Source organism: Cynocephalus volans, chromosome 10 (genome assembly GCF_027409185.1).
Source record: "Cynocephalus volans isolate mCynVol1 chromosome 10, mCynVol1.pri, whole genome shotgun sequence".
Lineage (NCBI taxonomy): Eukaryota > Metazoa > Chordata > Mammalia > Dermoptera > Cynocephalidae > Cynocephalus > Cynocephalus volans.
This window is the reverse complement of record NC_084469.1, coordinates 27,231,743-27,250,882: the sequence shown is the minus strand read 5'-3', so window position 1 is coordinate 27,250,882 and position 19,140 is coordinate 27,231,743. Positions and strand designations below refer to the sequence as shown.

The following is a 19,140-nucleotide window of genomic DNA, read 5'->3' as shown; positions in this document are numbered from 1 at the left end:
TGGAGTAGTCAAATTCATAGACACAAAGTAGAATGGGAGACGCCAGGGGCTGGGCAGGAAAGGGGTAATGGGGAGTTATTGTTTAGTGAGTACAGAGTTTCAGTTTCAGAAGATGAAAAAGTTCTGAAAATGGATATATTCAGTGCCACCAAACTACACACTTAAAAATGGTTAAATGGTAAATTTTATGTTATGCATATTTTACCACAATTTTAAAAACAGCAATTAAAATCCAGCTGCACATATAAAAGAAAAATACATCTGACCAAGTAGGGTTTATCCCAGTATTTTTAAAGAGTGGTTTCACTTCAGAAAAATCTATGAATGTAATTCACCAATAGTAACAGATGCTGAAAAAGAACTGATAAAATTCAATCTAATAGCTAATAAATATTTTTAGTAACTAGTTATTGGTCAATTTTCACTAATTTATCCTGTGTTAACAAACACCACCAAAATCTCATGGCTTACAACATCAAGTTTCACTTCTTGCTTATGCTACATGTCTACTGTGGATGCCTGTACATCCACAGTCTTCAATCCAGGACCTATGCTGAAGGCACAGTCCCTATCTGCAACATGCTGTTCATACAGCGGGGGGAATCGGGGGGAAGCAATGATTTAATCAGCTAACTACTTAAAGATTCTGCTTAAATACAGCGTATATCACTTACACTCACATTCCACTGGTTAAAGCAAGTCTCGTAGTACCAATAGAGCATGAAGTATAATCTTTCACAGGAAGGGGGAGAGAAGTCACCTGATAAAAGAACTCCACAGAGATGGACTCAGTAGAGAGGATTATCCAATAACTGTAAACAAGAAGATTTGGGAATGATAAATCTACAACAGAGGGAAACTCCCTTAATTTGAAAAAGGGCATTTACCATGAACCTAGAGTGAACAACATGCTTAATTGTGAAACGAGATATTTTCATAAGGTCAGAAACAAGAGGAGGATGCCTGTTATTACCACTATATTGCAACAAAATTCTGGAGGTTCTATCCAATGCGATTTAGACCAGAAAAAGAAATCAATATTAGTTATTTGAAGGTAATATGATTTACTACGTAGAAAACTCAGAGGACTCAACTAATCCACTATTACAACTAGTAAGAGTTTTTAGCAAGGGGCTCAGCAGATACTATATCCCCATACAAAAATCAACATTTTTTATATATACCAGAGTACTTCAAAAAGTTCATGGAAAGATTGGCATTATCTTTTAATTCTATTTTTTCCACGAACTTTTTGAAGTACCCTTGTGTGTGTGCACACGCGCATGCGTTTATAAAAGTATTACGTGTACATAAAAATATTTTATATATATATATACATATATACACACATTTGGGTGTGTATATATACACACACAACTATATATGTTAGATATGTAGGTTACTATTGCTATGTATCAGCAATAAATGCTTAGAAAATGTACTAATAATTTTAAAAGATCCCAATCAAACACATGGGTTATTAAGTCAAATAGCTACATGGTCTCAAGAAAGTTTTAAACTCTCTCTGCCTGGTTACAGTTGACTGTAAAATGAGGACAATGACATTTTCACATTTTAACCTCTCAAAAACCGATGATTTCTTTAAAAAAAAAAAAGCTGTCACCAGGGAGGCAATAATGATATACTGTGATAAAAATTTTCCATTGACACTTTTTAATAACATCAAGAAAGCATCAATATCAGAGCATCTTAAATTTGATAAAATATGGTGATATTTAATAAAATAAGGTAAAATAATTTATAATAAATTTATAAAAATAGAAGGTAAAATAATAATTTACATGATTACATAAGGTAATTCATATAAAATACATACAGCAGTGCCTAACATAGCAAGTGTTCAATAAATATTAGCTTTTCTTATTCTGTCCTACCATATGTCAAAACAGATTATAATGCCAGAGTAACTGAAATAATGGCATTGCAGCAGGATTAGAGAAAGAAATCAATGGAACAGAACAAAGAGTCCAAAGAAACAGACCCACATATTAATGGGAATTTAATATATATAATAAATCAGCCATTTTATGTCAGTGGGGAAAGAAAGACTGGTTACAATCCTATCACACCCAAAATCTTCTGCACATAACTTTTTAAAATTGTATATATATTTCTTCTTTCTAGTTCAGATCTGGGTACACACATATGTACATATTCTTACAGAACCATAAAGAATAAAGAGAAATTTGTAACAGAATAATAAATAACGTACTTCAGTATGTAAATACACAATAATACTAGAAGACAGTAAATTGTCAAATGCTTTTACCTTTATGCATAATCACCATAATCACCAGTAATGCTACAGATAGAAATGCTGACTGCAGAACTGGTGATTCAAATAACACAAGTGACAATGGTGACAGTGACCTGGTTTTCTTAAATGGTGACTAACTGTTAGTAAAGTTCTGAACAAAACAAGATATTATCTTCCCTCAATCTACAAGACAGTCAAACCAGGGGGAAAATTTAGCATACATTTTACCAAGAAAAAATACTACTTTTTAAAAAACATTTCTTAATATTTTTATTTAATAAAAATAAAACATAATATACTTTGTGTTTATGTGTAAAAAGAACTTGGGTCCTAAATTCATAAAATTATAAGAAGCTTTTCATTTATATGCATGTTCAGAGGGATTTCACCTATATGAATGGGGGAGGAGCATGAGATGCAGAATATCTACCATCCCTGACCCACATCAAAAACTGGAACCAACAGCACCCTGTCTTTAATAATTATAATAAACAAAAGCCACTCCACAAATTTCTTAATGTCCCTTTGGAATTAGGAGCCCCCATTGAAAACCTTTGGGATCAACTGTACAAAAAAAATATTTGGACAACTGATATCTACTTTATTGAAAATTAAATATAGCCCCATCTCCTCAAAATATTCCTAAATCACTGGAAGGCAAAGTTGTATAATTTCATGAGATAAAAAACAAATCTCAAGATAACTTCTATTTGTGCTCTTTTTCCAACTAACCAATAAGATTGACTCTTTGAAGTCTGATCAGACAATAAGACAATAAAAGAGACAGAAAGGAAGACTGTAGAGCTAAAGAAAACACTGAAGACTAAAACAGGGCTGGTAAATAAATTAGAAACAGCAAGAAAAAGAAAGGCAAAACTGAAATATGAAAGTTTAAGATAATCATGGTTAATGCAGAGAAAAACATAAAGATTGAGCAGAAATATTACACCCATTCTAGTAGATATTTAAGTGATAAAACCAATAGGCAAGCATTATTTAACAATCATGAACTTAGGAAATAATGCCCCATAAGCACACGCTGAAAAACTATGAAATTAAGCCAAAGATCTGAGAAATAGAAAGCAATGGTAAATGGACTAATAGAGTGCACTGAATCAAATTATATATATAAAAAAATTACAGGAATACAAGAATGGTTTAACTTTGGAAAGTTAATATAAATTTATCACATTAACGGACACTAAAGAACCAGTAATATTTAATAATCATTAATAATAAAAATTCTTAGCAAACTAGAAGTTGTAGCAAAAATTTAGAGCAAACATCCCATTTATTGTGAAACTTCATAAGCAATTCCCATTAAAGTCAGGAACATGACAAGAATGTTTCTATCATTGCTTCTATTTATCTTTATACTGTAGTTTCCAGCCAATGCAATAAGACACATACATAAGCACATAGTGAAAGAAATAAGAGATAAAAGAATTAAAAAGAATAAAAAGAGACAAAGAATTAAAAAGAGACAGTTATCCTTATTTGTAGGTAATATGATTGTCTAGATAAGAAATCCAAAATCATCATCAGGCAAACTATTAGAACTTTATAGGTGCTAGAATTAAGAACAAAAAAATGAGAAGCATTCATATACACTAGTAATAATAAGTTAAAAAAATTCCCTTGTATAACAGCAACAAGGACTATAAGGTACCTATAAATAAAACTAAAAAAAAAAAATATGTGTGACCTTTATGGAAAAACTAAAAAATTTTACTAAAGAATATTTAATATATCTGCAAATAAAATATGCCATCTTTATAAATGGAAAAACTGAAATATTATTAAAATATCAATTCTCTCTTAAATTAGCCTATAAATTCAATGCAATTACAATCAAAATTCCCATAGAATTTTTTTATTATGAAACTGAAGAAGGTGACACTAAAATTCACTTAGATGACCCAAGGCTATTTTATTCATTTTATTTTATTTATTTATTTTTTGGGTGTCTGGTCAGTAAGGGGATCCGAACCCTTTACCTTGGTGTTGTAACACTGGACTCTAACCAAATGAGCTAACTGGCCAGGTCCAAGGCAATTTTTAAAGAATAAGATAGGGCACTATAGTGAAGAGGAGGCTGAAAGAAAAGAAAAAGCAAGACAATGTATGACCTTGTAGGATAAAATTAAGAATTCTGGCCTTTATCCTAAGAGCAACAGGAAGTCAACAGTGATTTTAAAATCAGATTAAGATTACTTTGAACTGTGTAAAAATATACTGGAGAAGGTTAAAAGACAACCTGGAAAGTCACTGAAAATGGCAGAGTAAGAACCTCCAAATATTCTTTTCTTTATAAAAGCAATGAAAACACACTGGCCAAAAAAAAAAAAAAAAAAAAAAAAAAAAAGGTCAGAATCAACTTTTTTTAGATCTCTAGAAATTAACTAAAAAGGCTTAGAGCAGTCCAGGGAGCATTTATTCAAAAAGAACAGCTAAATCTTGCTAAGAAAAAAACCAGTGAGTTTCCTGGCACTTTAACTTGCCCTATTCCCATTACCCCCTCCATAGTGCCATAGTAGCCTAAAAACAGTTCACAATCATGGTAGAAACCAGCAGTCTGGCAGCCACTAGAGGGAGCATAATAGGGTTAGAGCTCCATCAAAGCCCCATTCTCTGTCTGGTGGTTCCCTGGAAGACACCACTTGTTTTCAAGGCTGTTTATTTGACTTGACTTACAGCTCTCCTGCTAAACAGCCTTTTCCCTGGGGGTGCCTGTCAAAAATAAAAACAAGGGCTGCCTGAGGCAGTAGATAACAATTTCAACAGTTGGGACAAACAATAAGCTAAGAAAAGGCTTAGAATGGTCATATCATGGGAGAGGGGAGTTTTGAAGGCTCCAGCATTTTCCTGGGGATCTTCAATGCCCGTGCCTATGATCAGGAAAGACCTGAAAAGGTCCTAAGCTCTCACGACTAATGATGAGGCTCTGCAAGAAGTGAAGACTAAGGTGGAGTTGTAAACTGCTGGGCTGAGCACTGAAGGCATGCCCCAATATGCACACAGAGCCCCTTGGCAAAGATTGGGAGACTTATTAGTTCCAAGTGTTTACGAAAATCTCCATCAAATCATTAGACAACCACTAAGTTAACCCAGCAGAGACTTCAGTGGTCACATAAAACAAAGAATACAGATTTAGTATTCTAAGTATTCTTAGTATTTTTAGTAACTACAGAATTAGTTCAGAAAAGTTACTAAACAAAAAACAAAAACAACAGCAAAACAACAAATACTAGGGAGAGAGGAGGATCTGATTTCCAGAGCTGCCATATTATATTATTTTAAATGTTCAGTTTTCAACCAAAAATTATGAGCTACAAAGAACAAGAACAGAGTATGTTCAAAGAACTAAAGGAAATCATGTCTAAAGAACTAAAGAATGAGAACAATATGTCACCAAGCAGAGAATACCAATAAAGAGATAGAAATTATAAAAAAGAAACAAATTCTGGAGTTGAAAAATACAATAACGCTTGTGCGTTATATTTCACAACAAAAAAACTTAAAAAAAAAATATTTGCCCACGTGCCAGCATAAGTAAATCTGGTCAAAAGCACATAGATATAAACAAGATTCACAAAGCAATTTACCTATCTAAGAGGACCCATGATTATTAATACCACCATCTCTTTCCTAGTAAAGAGAAAGCATTCTTACCTCATTCTGGATTCATAATCTGGGTTCTCTCAGCTACTTCTGCAACGCTGTTATCATACTGGGAGATAAAACAAGAACAGAATTCCCTTGCTATCTCTCCCACTCCTAACAATTCTATTATTTAGTGACATCCTTTTCTCTCCACTTGCTTTTTCACTCCTGGACAGCAGGTGAAGGGATGAATTTTTAGAAAAACTGCATGATTATTTTAAACCCCTCACTGTTTATATTGCTGTTTAGCTACACTCAGTATCATGAATTTATTTAAGAATTCATTTAATAGCATATGAAGAAAGTTCAAAAATTTTTAGCCATCATTAAAATAACTTAAATTTCCAGACACTTTCACAAATAGGTTTTGCAATGTATATGTTTAACTGTCATTTTTATTTGAAATATACCAGAGTATATCCAGAGAAATTGGAAATTATCTGATTATAACTGATGAAAAACCACAACTAAAATACTTTATTGATTTGGATGTACTATAATGTCCAGATAAATTAAAATTCTAACTGTTTTTTACCATTAGCAAGCAGAAGAGTGTTCCAACTAAAATAAGACTAGTTTTTCATTGGGAAAAACAGACTAGGAAGGCTACTTTACTTTTTCAAGAAATTTTTTAAAAGGTCAGAATTAAAGTGGAGAAATATTAAAAAACAGTGAAAGCAATGAATGTATATTGTGTAATCCAGTAACTTGTTAATGTTTCTTACTTTGGGAATATACAATTATGGTTATCTTTTTTTTAAAGCACTCATTTTCTTCTATTTTTTAAAATTATAACAAAATAATAAATACAAATTTTAAAAACTCATGCTACCACCCTAAAAAAATCATTTTCATTTATTATTTCCTACTTACCTAAGCACATATAGCTTTATACAATCATACATACTCGACTTTATATTCTATTTCATTTCATCTTCTTTCATGCTTTAAAGCAGTTCCAATATTCTGTTATTATGCCTTCTATCATATGAAACATGTTATTTCCTTTATATTTTAATGTGATCTGGAAATTAAATATCCTACTGGAAATCCTTAAAACCATAAATTTTTTCTTAAAAAATAATTTGGAAAATACAGAAAGGTATAAAAAACAAAATAACCATTCGTAGTTCACTGTGACACAAAGACAACTTCTATTACTACAGTATTCTGAAATGCTTTAATTTTCTTTTTCCTTTGATTTTACCTATAACAATTTTGTATATATTTTTTCATTAAGTGTTATTTGATGAATTCAACAGCTGTATTATATCTATTGTACTCATTTTACTTGACCCTGCTTTCACTGTTGAAAACTGGATCAGTTTTAAGTTTTTGCAATCATAAACAACCCTGAGATAAATACTTTAGAATACCTATAAATCCTTTATACAGATTTCTGGCAATTTCCTCAAGGCAGAATTTTAGAAAGGAAAATATTGACAAGGTTTCTGTTTCCTTACTGACATACTGGGTTACTGACATACATGTAACTTTTAAAGGACTAATACTAATCCTTGGAATTGCTTTCAAAAAAGGTTCACCTACTCTCCAGAAATGTGTATCAATTTACACTAACAAAAATTCGGATGCCTATTTCACCAAAATCTTACCATTATCATTTTTAAAAAGTATTGCTAATATGACAGTAAGAAAAATGGCAGCTCACAACTGTCCTAGCTTACATTTCTTAAACATAGTGAGACTGAATATTTTTAACATTCATTAGATATTTCTATTTTTTCTACATTTGTCTATAAATGTGTTTTCGCCACTTTTCTGCTAAGGTTTTAGTTTTTTCTAAGTGCTTTACATCTTATGAAAATTAATGCTTACTCTGTAAAAGAACTATATCATGGCTTCTGAGTGATTTTATATATATGATTTCATATGATATATACACACACACATTAATAAATTTTAGCTATCTAATTTAATTTAACACTCTCTTTTAAAGAGGTCAAAGAGTTTTGTTTCTTAATTCAAAAGCAAAAATTTTCAGGTTGTATGCATCATACCTCTTCATGGCATATGAATTAATGTTGCAAAACTGGCTCTCACAAATATATTTTTTGTGTAGAAATAAGCATTTCAATTGTCAAGATTAAAAGGAAAATTTGGGTTGGCCAGTTAGCATTGGATAGAGCATGGTGCTGATAACACCAACATCCAGGATCTGATCCCTATACTGGGGATCAAAAATAAAGAAATAAAAATAAAATGAATAAAAGGAAAATTCGTTATGCTCTGCAAAATAAACAAGCATACACATCTAAAAGGAAGTTCCATGTTTAATTTGTCATGGAACATCTTAACTATATTAAGTCACTAATCACCTTATAAGACTTGTTAATCATATAGACCAGGGGTTAGCAAGTTATAGGCCGGTGGCCAAATCCAGCCCACCCATTTTTGCAAATAAAATTTTATTAGAACACATTTATTGCTTATGGTCATCATTTACACATTGTCTAATTACTGCTTTCAAGATGTGAGTAAAGCTGAGTAGTTGACCTGCAAAACCTAAAACACAGATAGCTAAAACACCTAAGTAAATAATTTTAGTCATTCTTAGAAGCCAGCCTAGATGTCCAGATCCTAACTCATGGAGTTCATACTCTAGCACAGTGACAGACATGTATGCAGATAATTTATAATATAAAGTTTAAAAAGCTAAGTGCTATAAGAAAGGTAAAAAGTGTCAGAAAAAGGAAGAGATTATTTCCAGTGAGGAAAATCAAAAAAGACATCTTGAAGAAAGTAGGTTTTGCACTGCATTTGAAGGATGGCTATAATGCGGATATATAGAGATGGGGAGAAGACTTCTCCAGTGTGAAGAAAAGCAGATATGAAAAACAACCAGGATAGCGTACCTTGCCTGGAGGGGCACAGCTGAGAGAGGCACAGCTGGGAGAAAATGCTAATAAGCATTTAAAGGCCAAAGCACAGAGAAAGCTTTCCATGTGAGGATTAGCAGTTTAGATTTTAAATGCAATTAGGTTCAGAAGCAAGGGAGTAAGTGATTAGAACTGTGCTTCAGGAAGATCAATCTGACAACAGTATTTGAAATGAATTTGAGAGGAGATAGGTAATAAGGAAACTAGTTACAAAGCTATTAAAATAAGAGGGATGTAATGAAGGGTGACAATGGGACTGGAAAAGAAAAGGATTGCAAAAATGGAATAAACACATTATTATGATAGCAAAACCATTCAAACACTTATGATCAGACAGCAGCATCAGAATATGCTTTCTTGTTCATATGGGGTAAAAACTTGCACCTCCCGTCATCTCTCCTACCTTTAAAGAAAATGATAATTATTTCTAATTAGTTCTGATAATTTAAAAAAGGGGAACTACTTAAGTAATCAAAACCACTTTCCCATTTTTAAACTGACCCTGAATACAAGCACATAATGAATAGGAATTTCATGCTAGGACCTCCCTCTGCTGACCACTGGAGAGAAAATCTGATCTCAAATTTGGGATCTTAATTGCTTTTGCTGAGTTGCTGAAAACGGTAGATAGTTTGCTTCATACACCTCCTCTCTGAATGTATCTAACGTTCTCCTCAGGAGGGGAACCATAATATATTTTTCTCTATATTTTTCCAAAGCACTTATAATTTTACTGTTGCTTAAAGTGTTGATTAATTGTGAAAAAGGAGATTTTAATATATATTCAAACTTCACAAATATCTAAATAACATACTCAACTAAGAAATTTACTTCTCAGTATAAGGATAAGCAGGAATCTACCAGACTGAATTTTTATAGATAAGGAAATTATGCTAAACAACAGTTTTATATTCTGTTCATTAAGAACTAGGCTGCAGCTCCCTTGTCAGCTGCCTTCTGGCTGGGTTCCACCAATGGAAGACAGAGATGGTATGCTGGAGGGTAGGAGAAAGAGAGAAGCCAGGGTATTTCTATTTCTCCGTCTTTCTCTCTGACTAAAACTGAATCTTCCAATGGCTTCATCTCCTCTGGATAAGCCCAGTTCCTACCAGGTAACCCTGGCCCATGGCCTCCAGGACCCATCTCCTACCTGAAGCACTACTTGCTTCTTTTACTGCTATTCTCTGGATTGCCTCACCATCCCCTTTTTGGCTTCTCCAGTCTTCTATCACCCTTGTAACCAGTTCACTGCAGTAAAGTCCCTCTCTGGGAAGGAGGAAGACGGGGAGGAAGAAAGCAACAGTAAAATGGCCCAGGCCTATCTTTTTTGACTATAGTGTATCCACTGCCCAGCTACCATCAGCCTCATTTCACGACAGAAAAGAAATAGCAATAACATGAGTAAACTTTCTATATCATTTGTGTAAACACATTTCTTCTCAAACTGGGGTTTATTGTGATAATTTCGTGTTGCGTTGTGTTATACCATACGCAGGGATGGTTTAATGTGAAACTGCAGGATAAGCATGAATCATCTTTCTGTTGTATCCATGGCAAGTAACTTAAAAAATTATTTGCATATTAAAACAAACCACAAGGGTGCCAGACAATTGTATGAGAAATAGTCTTTTCAACAAATAGTGTTATGATAACAAGATATCCACTTGCAAAAGGATGCAGTTAGACCTATACTACATACAAAAATTAACTCAAAATGAATCAAAGACCTAAACTTAAGAACTAAAACTACAAAACTCTTAGAAGAAAACATAGGTGTAAATCTTTGTGACCTTGCATGAGGGAATTTCTTAGGTATGACACCAGAGCATTAGCAACCAAAGAAAAAATATAATTGGACTTCCTCAAAAATTTAACTCTTTTGCTTCAAAGGACATTATCAAGAAAGTGAAAAAACAACCCACAGAATGGGAGAATATATTTACAAATCATATATCTAATAAGGTACTTGTATGAAGAATATAAAAAACTCTTACAACTCATAATAAAATGACATATTAAAAAATAAGTAAATGATATGAATAGACATTTCTCTGAAGACACAAAAAAGGCCAACATCATTGGCCATCAGGGAAATGCAAATCAAAATCACAGTGAGATACCATTTTATACCCACTAGATAGCTATAATAAAAAAGAAAAGTGTTAGAGAATATGTGGAAATGCTGGAACCCTCATACTCTGCTGTTAGGAATCTAAAATGGTGCAGCCACTTTGGAAAACAGTCTGGCAGTTCCTCAAAAGGTAAAACATAGAGTTATCATATGAACTGGCAATTCCACACCTGGATGTATATATCCAATATAAATGAAAACATGTCCACACAAAAACGTATACACAAATGTTTATAGCAGCATTACATAGCCAGAAACTGGAAACAACCCAAATGACTACAAACTGATGAATGGATAAATAAAATGTGTATATACATACAATGGAATATTATTCAGTAATAAAAAGAAATGAAGTATTGATACATGTTACAACCTTGAAAATATGCTAAGTGGAAAAAGCCGGACATAAAAGGACACGTATTGCATGATTCCATTTATATGAAATGTCCAGAAGAGGCAAACCCATAGAAACAGAAAGTAGACTAGTGTTTGCCAGAGTTCAGGGGTGGGGGGAATAGGGAGTGAAAAACCAGTGAATTACACACTAAAAGGGTGAAGTATATGGTATATGAATTATATCTCAATGATATTCTTGTAATAGAGGAGAATGACAAAAAAGATCCTGCATACAGATAAAAAATAAAGGATAAAAGATCTTGCGTAAGAATAAAAAGAAATTCCCCAAATAAATCTTAAAATGTATCTGCTTCTCCACTGTACTGTAAATGTACGGATTATGTATCAAATCTTCTCCCCTTCCTGCTGTGCTAACCTTCTTATCTAGCCAGAATAGAAATCCTCGGAGTAATATTCAACTCACCTCTTTCCTTTCCCATATATTCAATATGGATGCCAGGCCCTATTTATTTCCGTGTATCTTTTTGTCCCCTTTTTCCCCCATTGACCTCACTCTAGTTAAGATCCTCATCTCACGTGAACCACTATATAGAAGTCTTCTAACAGGCACCTTAACCTTCATTTCTCATTTCTCCCCTGCCGTGTTTCACAATTCAAGACTTATCTTCCCAAGATAAAAGTGTGATATGTGATCATATCAATGAACTACTCAAAAACTACTTACAAATATAAAGTTGAAATTTCATATGGAAAATTCAAGATACTCTACAATCTGGCCCAATCCTGTCACAATCTCATCTCAACAAGTTTTTCCTAAACACTCTACTCTCTAGCCACATTACTCCTCACAAATACCTTTTATGTCACTCTATACTTCTGGTGTTCTTTCCCAACTGAAATGACCTCTACTCCTTTTTTTTTTTTTTTACCAATTTAAATCTAAATCAGCCTCTAAGGCTGTTTAAATGCCTATTTCTGCCTTGATTTTCCTATATCGACATGAATCATTTCATACTCTACATTTCACTAACATTTTGTAACTCCACTATTAAAACAAGGTAAGATAGAAGAACAGAAAACAGTACATATTTTGAGGTGAGACACTCCTGTGTTCAAAACCCAACCTTGCCTCATATTAGCCACATGACCTTGGACATTACTTAACCTATCTGTGCTTCAATTTCCTCATCAGTAAAATATGAATACTACTACCTACATCACAGGATGATCGTGAAGATCAAATAAAGTACAGTGGGTACATACGAATCCTTAGTAATGTTAGTTTCCTTTCCAAATGTCAGCCTGCTTTATATTCATGTTTACGTGTCTGTCTGCCCCATTAAACTACAAATTGGTTGAAAGCAATACTACATATGGTTCCCGAGAAGGTGGTATAAAGTAGGGCCAAAAGCAGTTCCATAAAAAACTGTTATACAGTTATCTTAGAATATGGTTAACAAATTAGAAACTACTTTGCTAATAAAAATTTCTAGAAAATTGGTAACATCTTAATAGCTCCTTAGGAATCTTTACACCAATAATTTTGTTACATCAATTTTAGTTGTCTGAAAAGACTTGGTATAATTGTTTAAAAGTAACTTTCTCTGCACCTATTAAAATGATCATATGTTTTCTTTCCTTCGTTCTGTGGATGTGATGTATCACATTTATTGATTTGCATATGCTAAACCATCCTTGCATCCCTGGGATGAATCCCACTTGATCATGGTGAATGATCTTTTTAATGTGTTGTTGGATTCTGTTTGCTAGTATTTTATTGAGGATCTCTGCATCTGTGTTCATCAGGAATATTGGTCTGTAATTTTCTTTTTTCGTTGTGTCTGTTTCTGGTTTTGGTATGAGGTTAATGCTAGCATTGTAGAATGAGTTTGGAAATATTTACTCCTCTTCAATTTTCTGAGAAGAACTGGTATTAGTTCTTTAAATGTTTGGGAGAATTCAGCAGTGAAGGCACTTGGTCCTGGGATTTTCTGTTTTGGGAGACTTCTTTTTTTTTTTTTTTGGTAGCTGGCCAGTATGGGAATCCAAATCCTTGACCTTGTTGTTACAAGGCAGCACTCTAACCAACTGAACTAACTGGCCAGCCCTGTTGGGAAACTTCTCATTACTGCTTCAATCTCATTGTTTGTTATTGGTCTGTTTAGGTTTACTAGTTCTTCCTGTTACAACCTTGGTAAGTTGTAGGTGCCCAGGAATTTATCCATTTCTTCTAAGTTTTTCAGTTTGTTCCATATAGTTGTTCGTAGTAGTCTCTTATGATCTCTTATTTCTGTGGTATCAGTTGTAATGTCTCCTTTTTCATTTCTAGTTTTATTTGAGTCTTCTCTCATTTTTCTTCATTTAGTCTAGCTAAAGGTTTATCGATTTTAATTTTCCAAAAAACCAACTTGTTGTTTCATCTACCTTTTTTAAAAAAAAAAAAATTCTAATTCACTTATTTCTGCTCTGATCTTTGTTATTTTTCTCCTTTTACTGATTTTGGGTTTAGTTCATTCTTGTTTATTTCCAGCTCCTTAAGGTGTAACATTAGGCTAAGTCTTCCTTCTTTTTTGATGTAGGCATTTATTGCTATAAGCTTCCCTCTTAGAATTGCTTTTGCTGTTTCAATCGATGCAGAAAAAGCATTTGGCAAAATCCAACACACCTTCATGATAAAAGCACTCAACAAATTGGGCACAGAAGGACTGTACCTCAACACAATAAAAGCCATATATAACAAACCCACTATCATATTGAATAGACAAAAATTAGAGGCTTTTTCTCTAAGATCTGGAACAAGACAAGGATGCCAACTTTCCTCACTTTTATTCAACATAGTGCTGGAAGTTCTAGCCGGCACAATAAGGCAGGAGAGAGCAATAAAGGGCATCCAAATTGCAAAGGAAAAAGTCAAACTATCCCTATTTACAGATGATCCTATACACAGAAAATACTAAAGGCTCCACCAAAAAATTACTAGTACTAATAAATAAATTCAGTAAAGTATCAGGATGCAAAATCACAAACACACAAAAATCAATAGCCTTCCTATACGCCAATAATGAAATACGTGAAGATGAAATCAAGAAAGTAATACCATTCACAATATCTACCAAAAGAATGAAATACCTAGGAGTAAATTTAACCAAGGAAATGAAAGACCTTGTCTTGGGTTGAATGTCCCCCCAAAACTTAATCCCCACTGTAACTGCTGAGGGTGGGAAATCCTATTACGGTAATTAAAAAGTGGGGTCTAAAGAGGTGATTAGATTGTAGGACATGCCATAGTGAATGGATTAATAATGGTGGTCAGGGGTGTGGTTCTGAGGCCTTTAAAAAGAGAGTGCATGAGGAACTATCTCTCACTCTTTCTGCTTCTACCATCTTGCAACGTGAGACCCCTGGGACCCTGTCGCCACCACCAAGACTCTCACCAGATGTGTTCCCTGGACTTTGGACTTCCCACCTTCAGAAACCGTAAGCAATAAATTTTGTTTTCTTTATAAATTACCCAATTTCAAGTATTTTATTATAAGCAACAGAAACAGACTAATACAGACCTCCACAATGAAAACTATAAAACTTGTGAAAAAATTGAAGAGGACACACAAAAACAGAAAGATATCCCATGTTCTTGGGTTGGAAGAACTAACATTATCAAAATGTCCATCTTACCCAAAGCAATCTACACAGTTAACGCAATCCCTATCAGAATACCAATGACATTCTCCACAGAAATAGAAAAAACAAGCTTAAAATTTGTATGGAACCAAAAAAGACCCCATATAATTGAAGCAATCTTGAACAAAAAGAACAAAGTTGGAGGCATCGCACTTCCTTACTTCAAAATATTCTATAAAGCTACAGTAACCAAAATAGCATGTACTGGCATAAAAAGAGACAAATACACCAATGAAACAGTTACAAAGAGCCCAGAAACAAACCCACACGCTTACAGCCAACTGATTTTTGACAAAGGTGCCAAGAACATACAGTGGGGAAAGGACAGACTCTTCAATAAATGGTGCTGGGAAAACTGGACATGCACATGCAGAAGACTGAAACTAGATCCTTATTTCTGACCATACACAAAAATCAAATCAAAATGGGTTAAAGACCTAAATTTAAGACACAAAACTATTAAATTACTAGAAGAAAATATGGGAGAAATGCTACACAAAACAGGAGTGGGCAGCACTTTTTTGAGTGAGACTACAAAGGGGCAGACAACTAAAGCAAAAATACACAATGGGACTACATCAAACAGAAAAGCTTCTGCACATCAAGGGACACTATCAACGAAGAGACAACCTACAGAGTGGGAGAAAATGTTTGGAAAGTACACATAAGGGGCTAATATGGAGAATATATAAAGAACTCGAACAACGCAACAGCAAAAACACAAACAACCCAATTAAAAAATGGGCAAAGGACCTGAATAGACATTTCTCAAAAGAAGACATACAAATGGCCAACAAGCACATGAAAAAATGTCATCAGGGAAATCATCAGGAAAATGCAAATTAAAATCACAATGAGCTATCATCCCACCCCAGTCAGAGTGGCTATTATCAATAAGACAGAAAATAACAAAGGCTGGTGAGGATGTGGAGAAAAAGGAACTCACCCCACATTGTTGGTAGGAATGTAAATTTGTACATCCTTGTGGAAAACAATATGGAGGTTCCTCAGAGAACTAAAATAGATCTACCTTATGATCCAGCTATCCCACTTCCGGTTATATACCCAAACGAAGTGAAATCAATATATTGAAAAGACACCTGCACTACCATGTTTATCACACTATTCACAATAGCCAAAAGATGGAATCAACCTAAATGCGAATCAGCGAATGAATGGATTAAAAAACTGTGGTATATATACACAATGGAATACTATTCAGCTGTAAAAAGAAATGATATCCTATCATTTGCAGCAATATGGATGAACTGGAAACCATCATGTTAAGTGAACTAAGTCAGACACAGAAAGACAAATACTACATGATCTCATGCATATGTAGAATCTAAAAAAAAAAAAATTAAAAAGTGATTCTCATAGAAGTAGACAGTAGAATAATGGTTACCAGAGGCCAAGAGGGGAGGGGAATGGGGGAAAGGAGAAGTGTTGGACTAATGGGTACAAAACTATGATATCTACCCTAAGTGAATCATTGTGCAGTATATGCATGTATTTAAACAACACACTGTCATTTGCATGTATTGAAAGAACACACTGTACCCCCCCAAACATGTACAGGTAAATATTACAATTTTAAAAAATTTAAAAACTTGAAAAAATTATGCTGCTAGGATATACTGAATATCATGCTGAAATTTCAATTATCAAGGATAAAATGTAAATATGACAGCTACTAGGGAAAAATTATAGATTACCTACAATGTAATGAAACTAGATTGAACACAGGCTTATCAACAAGAATAAAAAAAAAAAGTAACTGAAGTTCAAGGTTTCTGAAAAAAAATTTGTAGGTTATAAAGAAAAAATCAGCTTTTTATCTTTAAACATTCCTTTCGATAACCCTGTAAATTATATTCTAAAAACACTGTATTGACAAAAAGCAAAAGTAAACACATCAAACTCACAAGTTCAGTTTTTAAAAATTTTATATTTCCAACAATGCAGAAATAAAACATAGGTTCCCTTACCTCATCATCATCATCAGAATCATTTCCAAACACTGACGGTTTTTGCAAAACTGGTTGCAACTGCTGTGTTTTCTTTGGCAAAATAAGGCCATACCTGCATTTTTTTATTTTTGAAATAGAAATCACACCATTATCTTTAAATGTTAAAAAATAGTACATCCACAACCTCTTCTAGGTGAAAACACCAAATCAAAACATGTCATATAGCCTATGAACACATAACAGACTGATTTTCAGTGATCTCAAAATTCTAATATGCAATAAAATTTTATAATTATTACTCTGGATTATTATTTGTGGACACAGGTCAAACTCAAATACCATTTTTATCAAGAAAGAGAAGTAAATGAAGAGTTCAGAAATATTTTAGATGGAGACGTGACAGTATGTTTTTTAAAAAAGACGTTAGTCACTTCATGACTGCTTACGATGAAATGCTTTAAATTATCCCGGTGTTCTAACAAGAGTGAAGAAAATGGCCAGATTTTCTCTCTACTGTGTACTCACACAGTTTTAAAGAAGTTATCGGATAATGTTGCCCACGAAAACTTTTAAAAAGATTAAATTAACTGAGAAACCCAAGTAGCCATGAGGAAAGTTCCCATTACACTTTATTAAGCTCGCTTGCTTTGTCGTGGAGCATCTGAGAGAACCACTTCCTCAGATCCCACTCATTTAGTTCCTCGTGCTCTGGCGTTTAAGATGCAGAAATCACGAGAAGCCGCATCAACAGTAAGGACTACGCATCGAAGATAAAACTTCCAGGTACGTACAACATTTGTCTCTTTTGCGGCAACGTATACCCCTGCTCCCTATATATGCCTACCCTCTTCTGTGGCTTCTCAGCACAACATTCCTAAAACGAGAAGGGAGGGCGGGAATCAGACTTGAGCTTCTGCCAAGGAGAACAAGGCCCTTCTAAGGAAGCCAGATTTGTCTCTCTTCTTATTGCCCCTGAGAGCATCCAACCGGGGAGAAACTCAAGCGCGGGGTAGGAAGCAAGACTGAGGGGCCTCAGACCGAGCTTTTGGAAAATAGAAAAGTCTCGCTCTCTGCCCCTCAGCCTAACTTCCTTTATTTCCTCACAAGTTTCTCCCTGAAACTTCGGGCTTCCATCCTGGAAAATGTACGGGGGAGGGGAATATATGTCCCTCAGGTTTTCTCGTTTTTTCCCGTCTCTATCCCTGACGAGACAGCCCCTTCACTTCCAGCGCACTTTAATTCCTCCGCCAAAGACACAGACGCCGTGGTTCCTCATTCCCCAGCCTGACCCTAACTCCCGGATCACTCACTGCCTGCCCGGAATCGCCATCTTGCCCCGGTCTCCGCTGAACGTGGCCGACGCTGACGTGACGCCGACGTGACGCCGACGACGGCGCCTTCCCGTAAACTCTCGCGCGGCTTGGAACCGGCCTGAGCACGCTTAGCGGTTGAATGCCTCGTTTAAGTTACTTCAGTACTATTGGGGACTGGGTCCTACGACCTCCTTTCTGTTTTGGAGCAGAACGGCTTTCTCGAAATCAGTGGGAAGAAAGGAATGGCAGAATTCTAAGCCAGTGATTGGCAAAATGTGGCGCTGCGATCTGCAGCGTCATCATCACCTGAGATTTGCAAATAGAATTGGAAATTCTCTGGCCCCGTCTCAAACCCACTGAATCAGAAACTCTGGGGTGGGGCCGAGCAATCTGAATTTTACCGAGCCCTCTAGGTAATTCTCATACTCAAGTTTGAAAATCACTGGGCCGGGCCATCGATTTTTTTCCCCTCTGAGGTGTTCAGTGTGAGTAGAACTGGCCCAGGGTAATTAGGCAGACGGTGGAAGTCTCATTCTTATAGTACCTCAAATAGGACCGAAATTATTAATAACAATACGGTTCCTGTTGCCACCGGGTATAGGAATCAAAATCATATAAGATACTTTTCTCTTTTTTTTTGACCTGGCCACATTCTGTCTGTACACAAACGCGCTCTTAGCCCATTGCAAGCTGGCTTAAAGCAGCCGAAGACATCTTTTGAATTACTGAGAGAAGGATGTTGAAATCTCCAACTATAATTGTGAATTTGTCTGTTTCTCCTTTCAATTCTGTCAATTTTTGTTTCATATATTTTGAAGTTAGGTATATAAACATTTAGAGCTGTTATGGT

The 19,140-nt window shown here is 34.6% G+C and overlaps 1 protein-coding gene across 2 annotated transcripts in view; it reads right to left on the bottom strand.

Annotated features, from left to right (window-relative positions):
* Positions 1–18,349, bottom strand: part of NSRP1 (nuclear speckle splicing regulatory protein 1) — a 53,683-nt gene extending 35,334 nt beyond the window's left edge. The window contains exons 1-2 of one of the 2 annotated variants that reach the window (XM_063111585.1): positions 18,288–18,349; positions 16,996–17,089 (exon numbers count right to left, since the gene is read on the bottom strand). In XM_063111585.1, the coding sequence (XP_062967655.1) occupies positions 16,996–17,089; positions 18,288–18,307 (114 nt within the window). In that variant the 5' untranslated portion in view covers positions 18,308–18,349. Of the gene's footprint in view, positions 1–16,995; positions 17,090–17,821; positions 17,889–18,287 lie in introns of those variants that run through there. The other variant, XM_063111586.1, reaches the window with a different exon arrangement.
* Between the last annotated feature and the right edge of the window lie 791 nt (positions 18,350–19,140).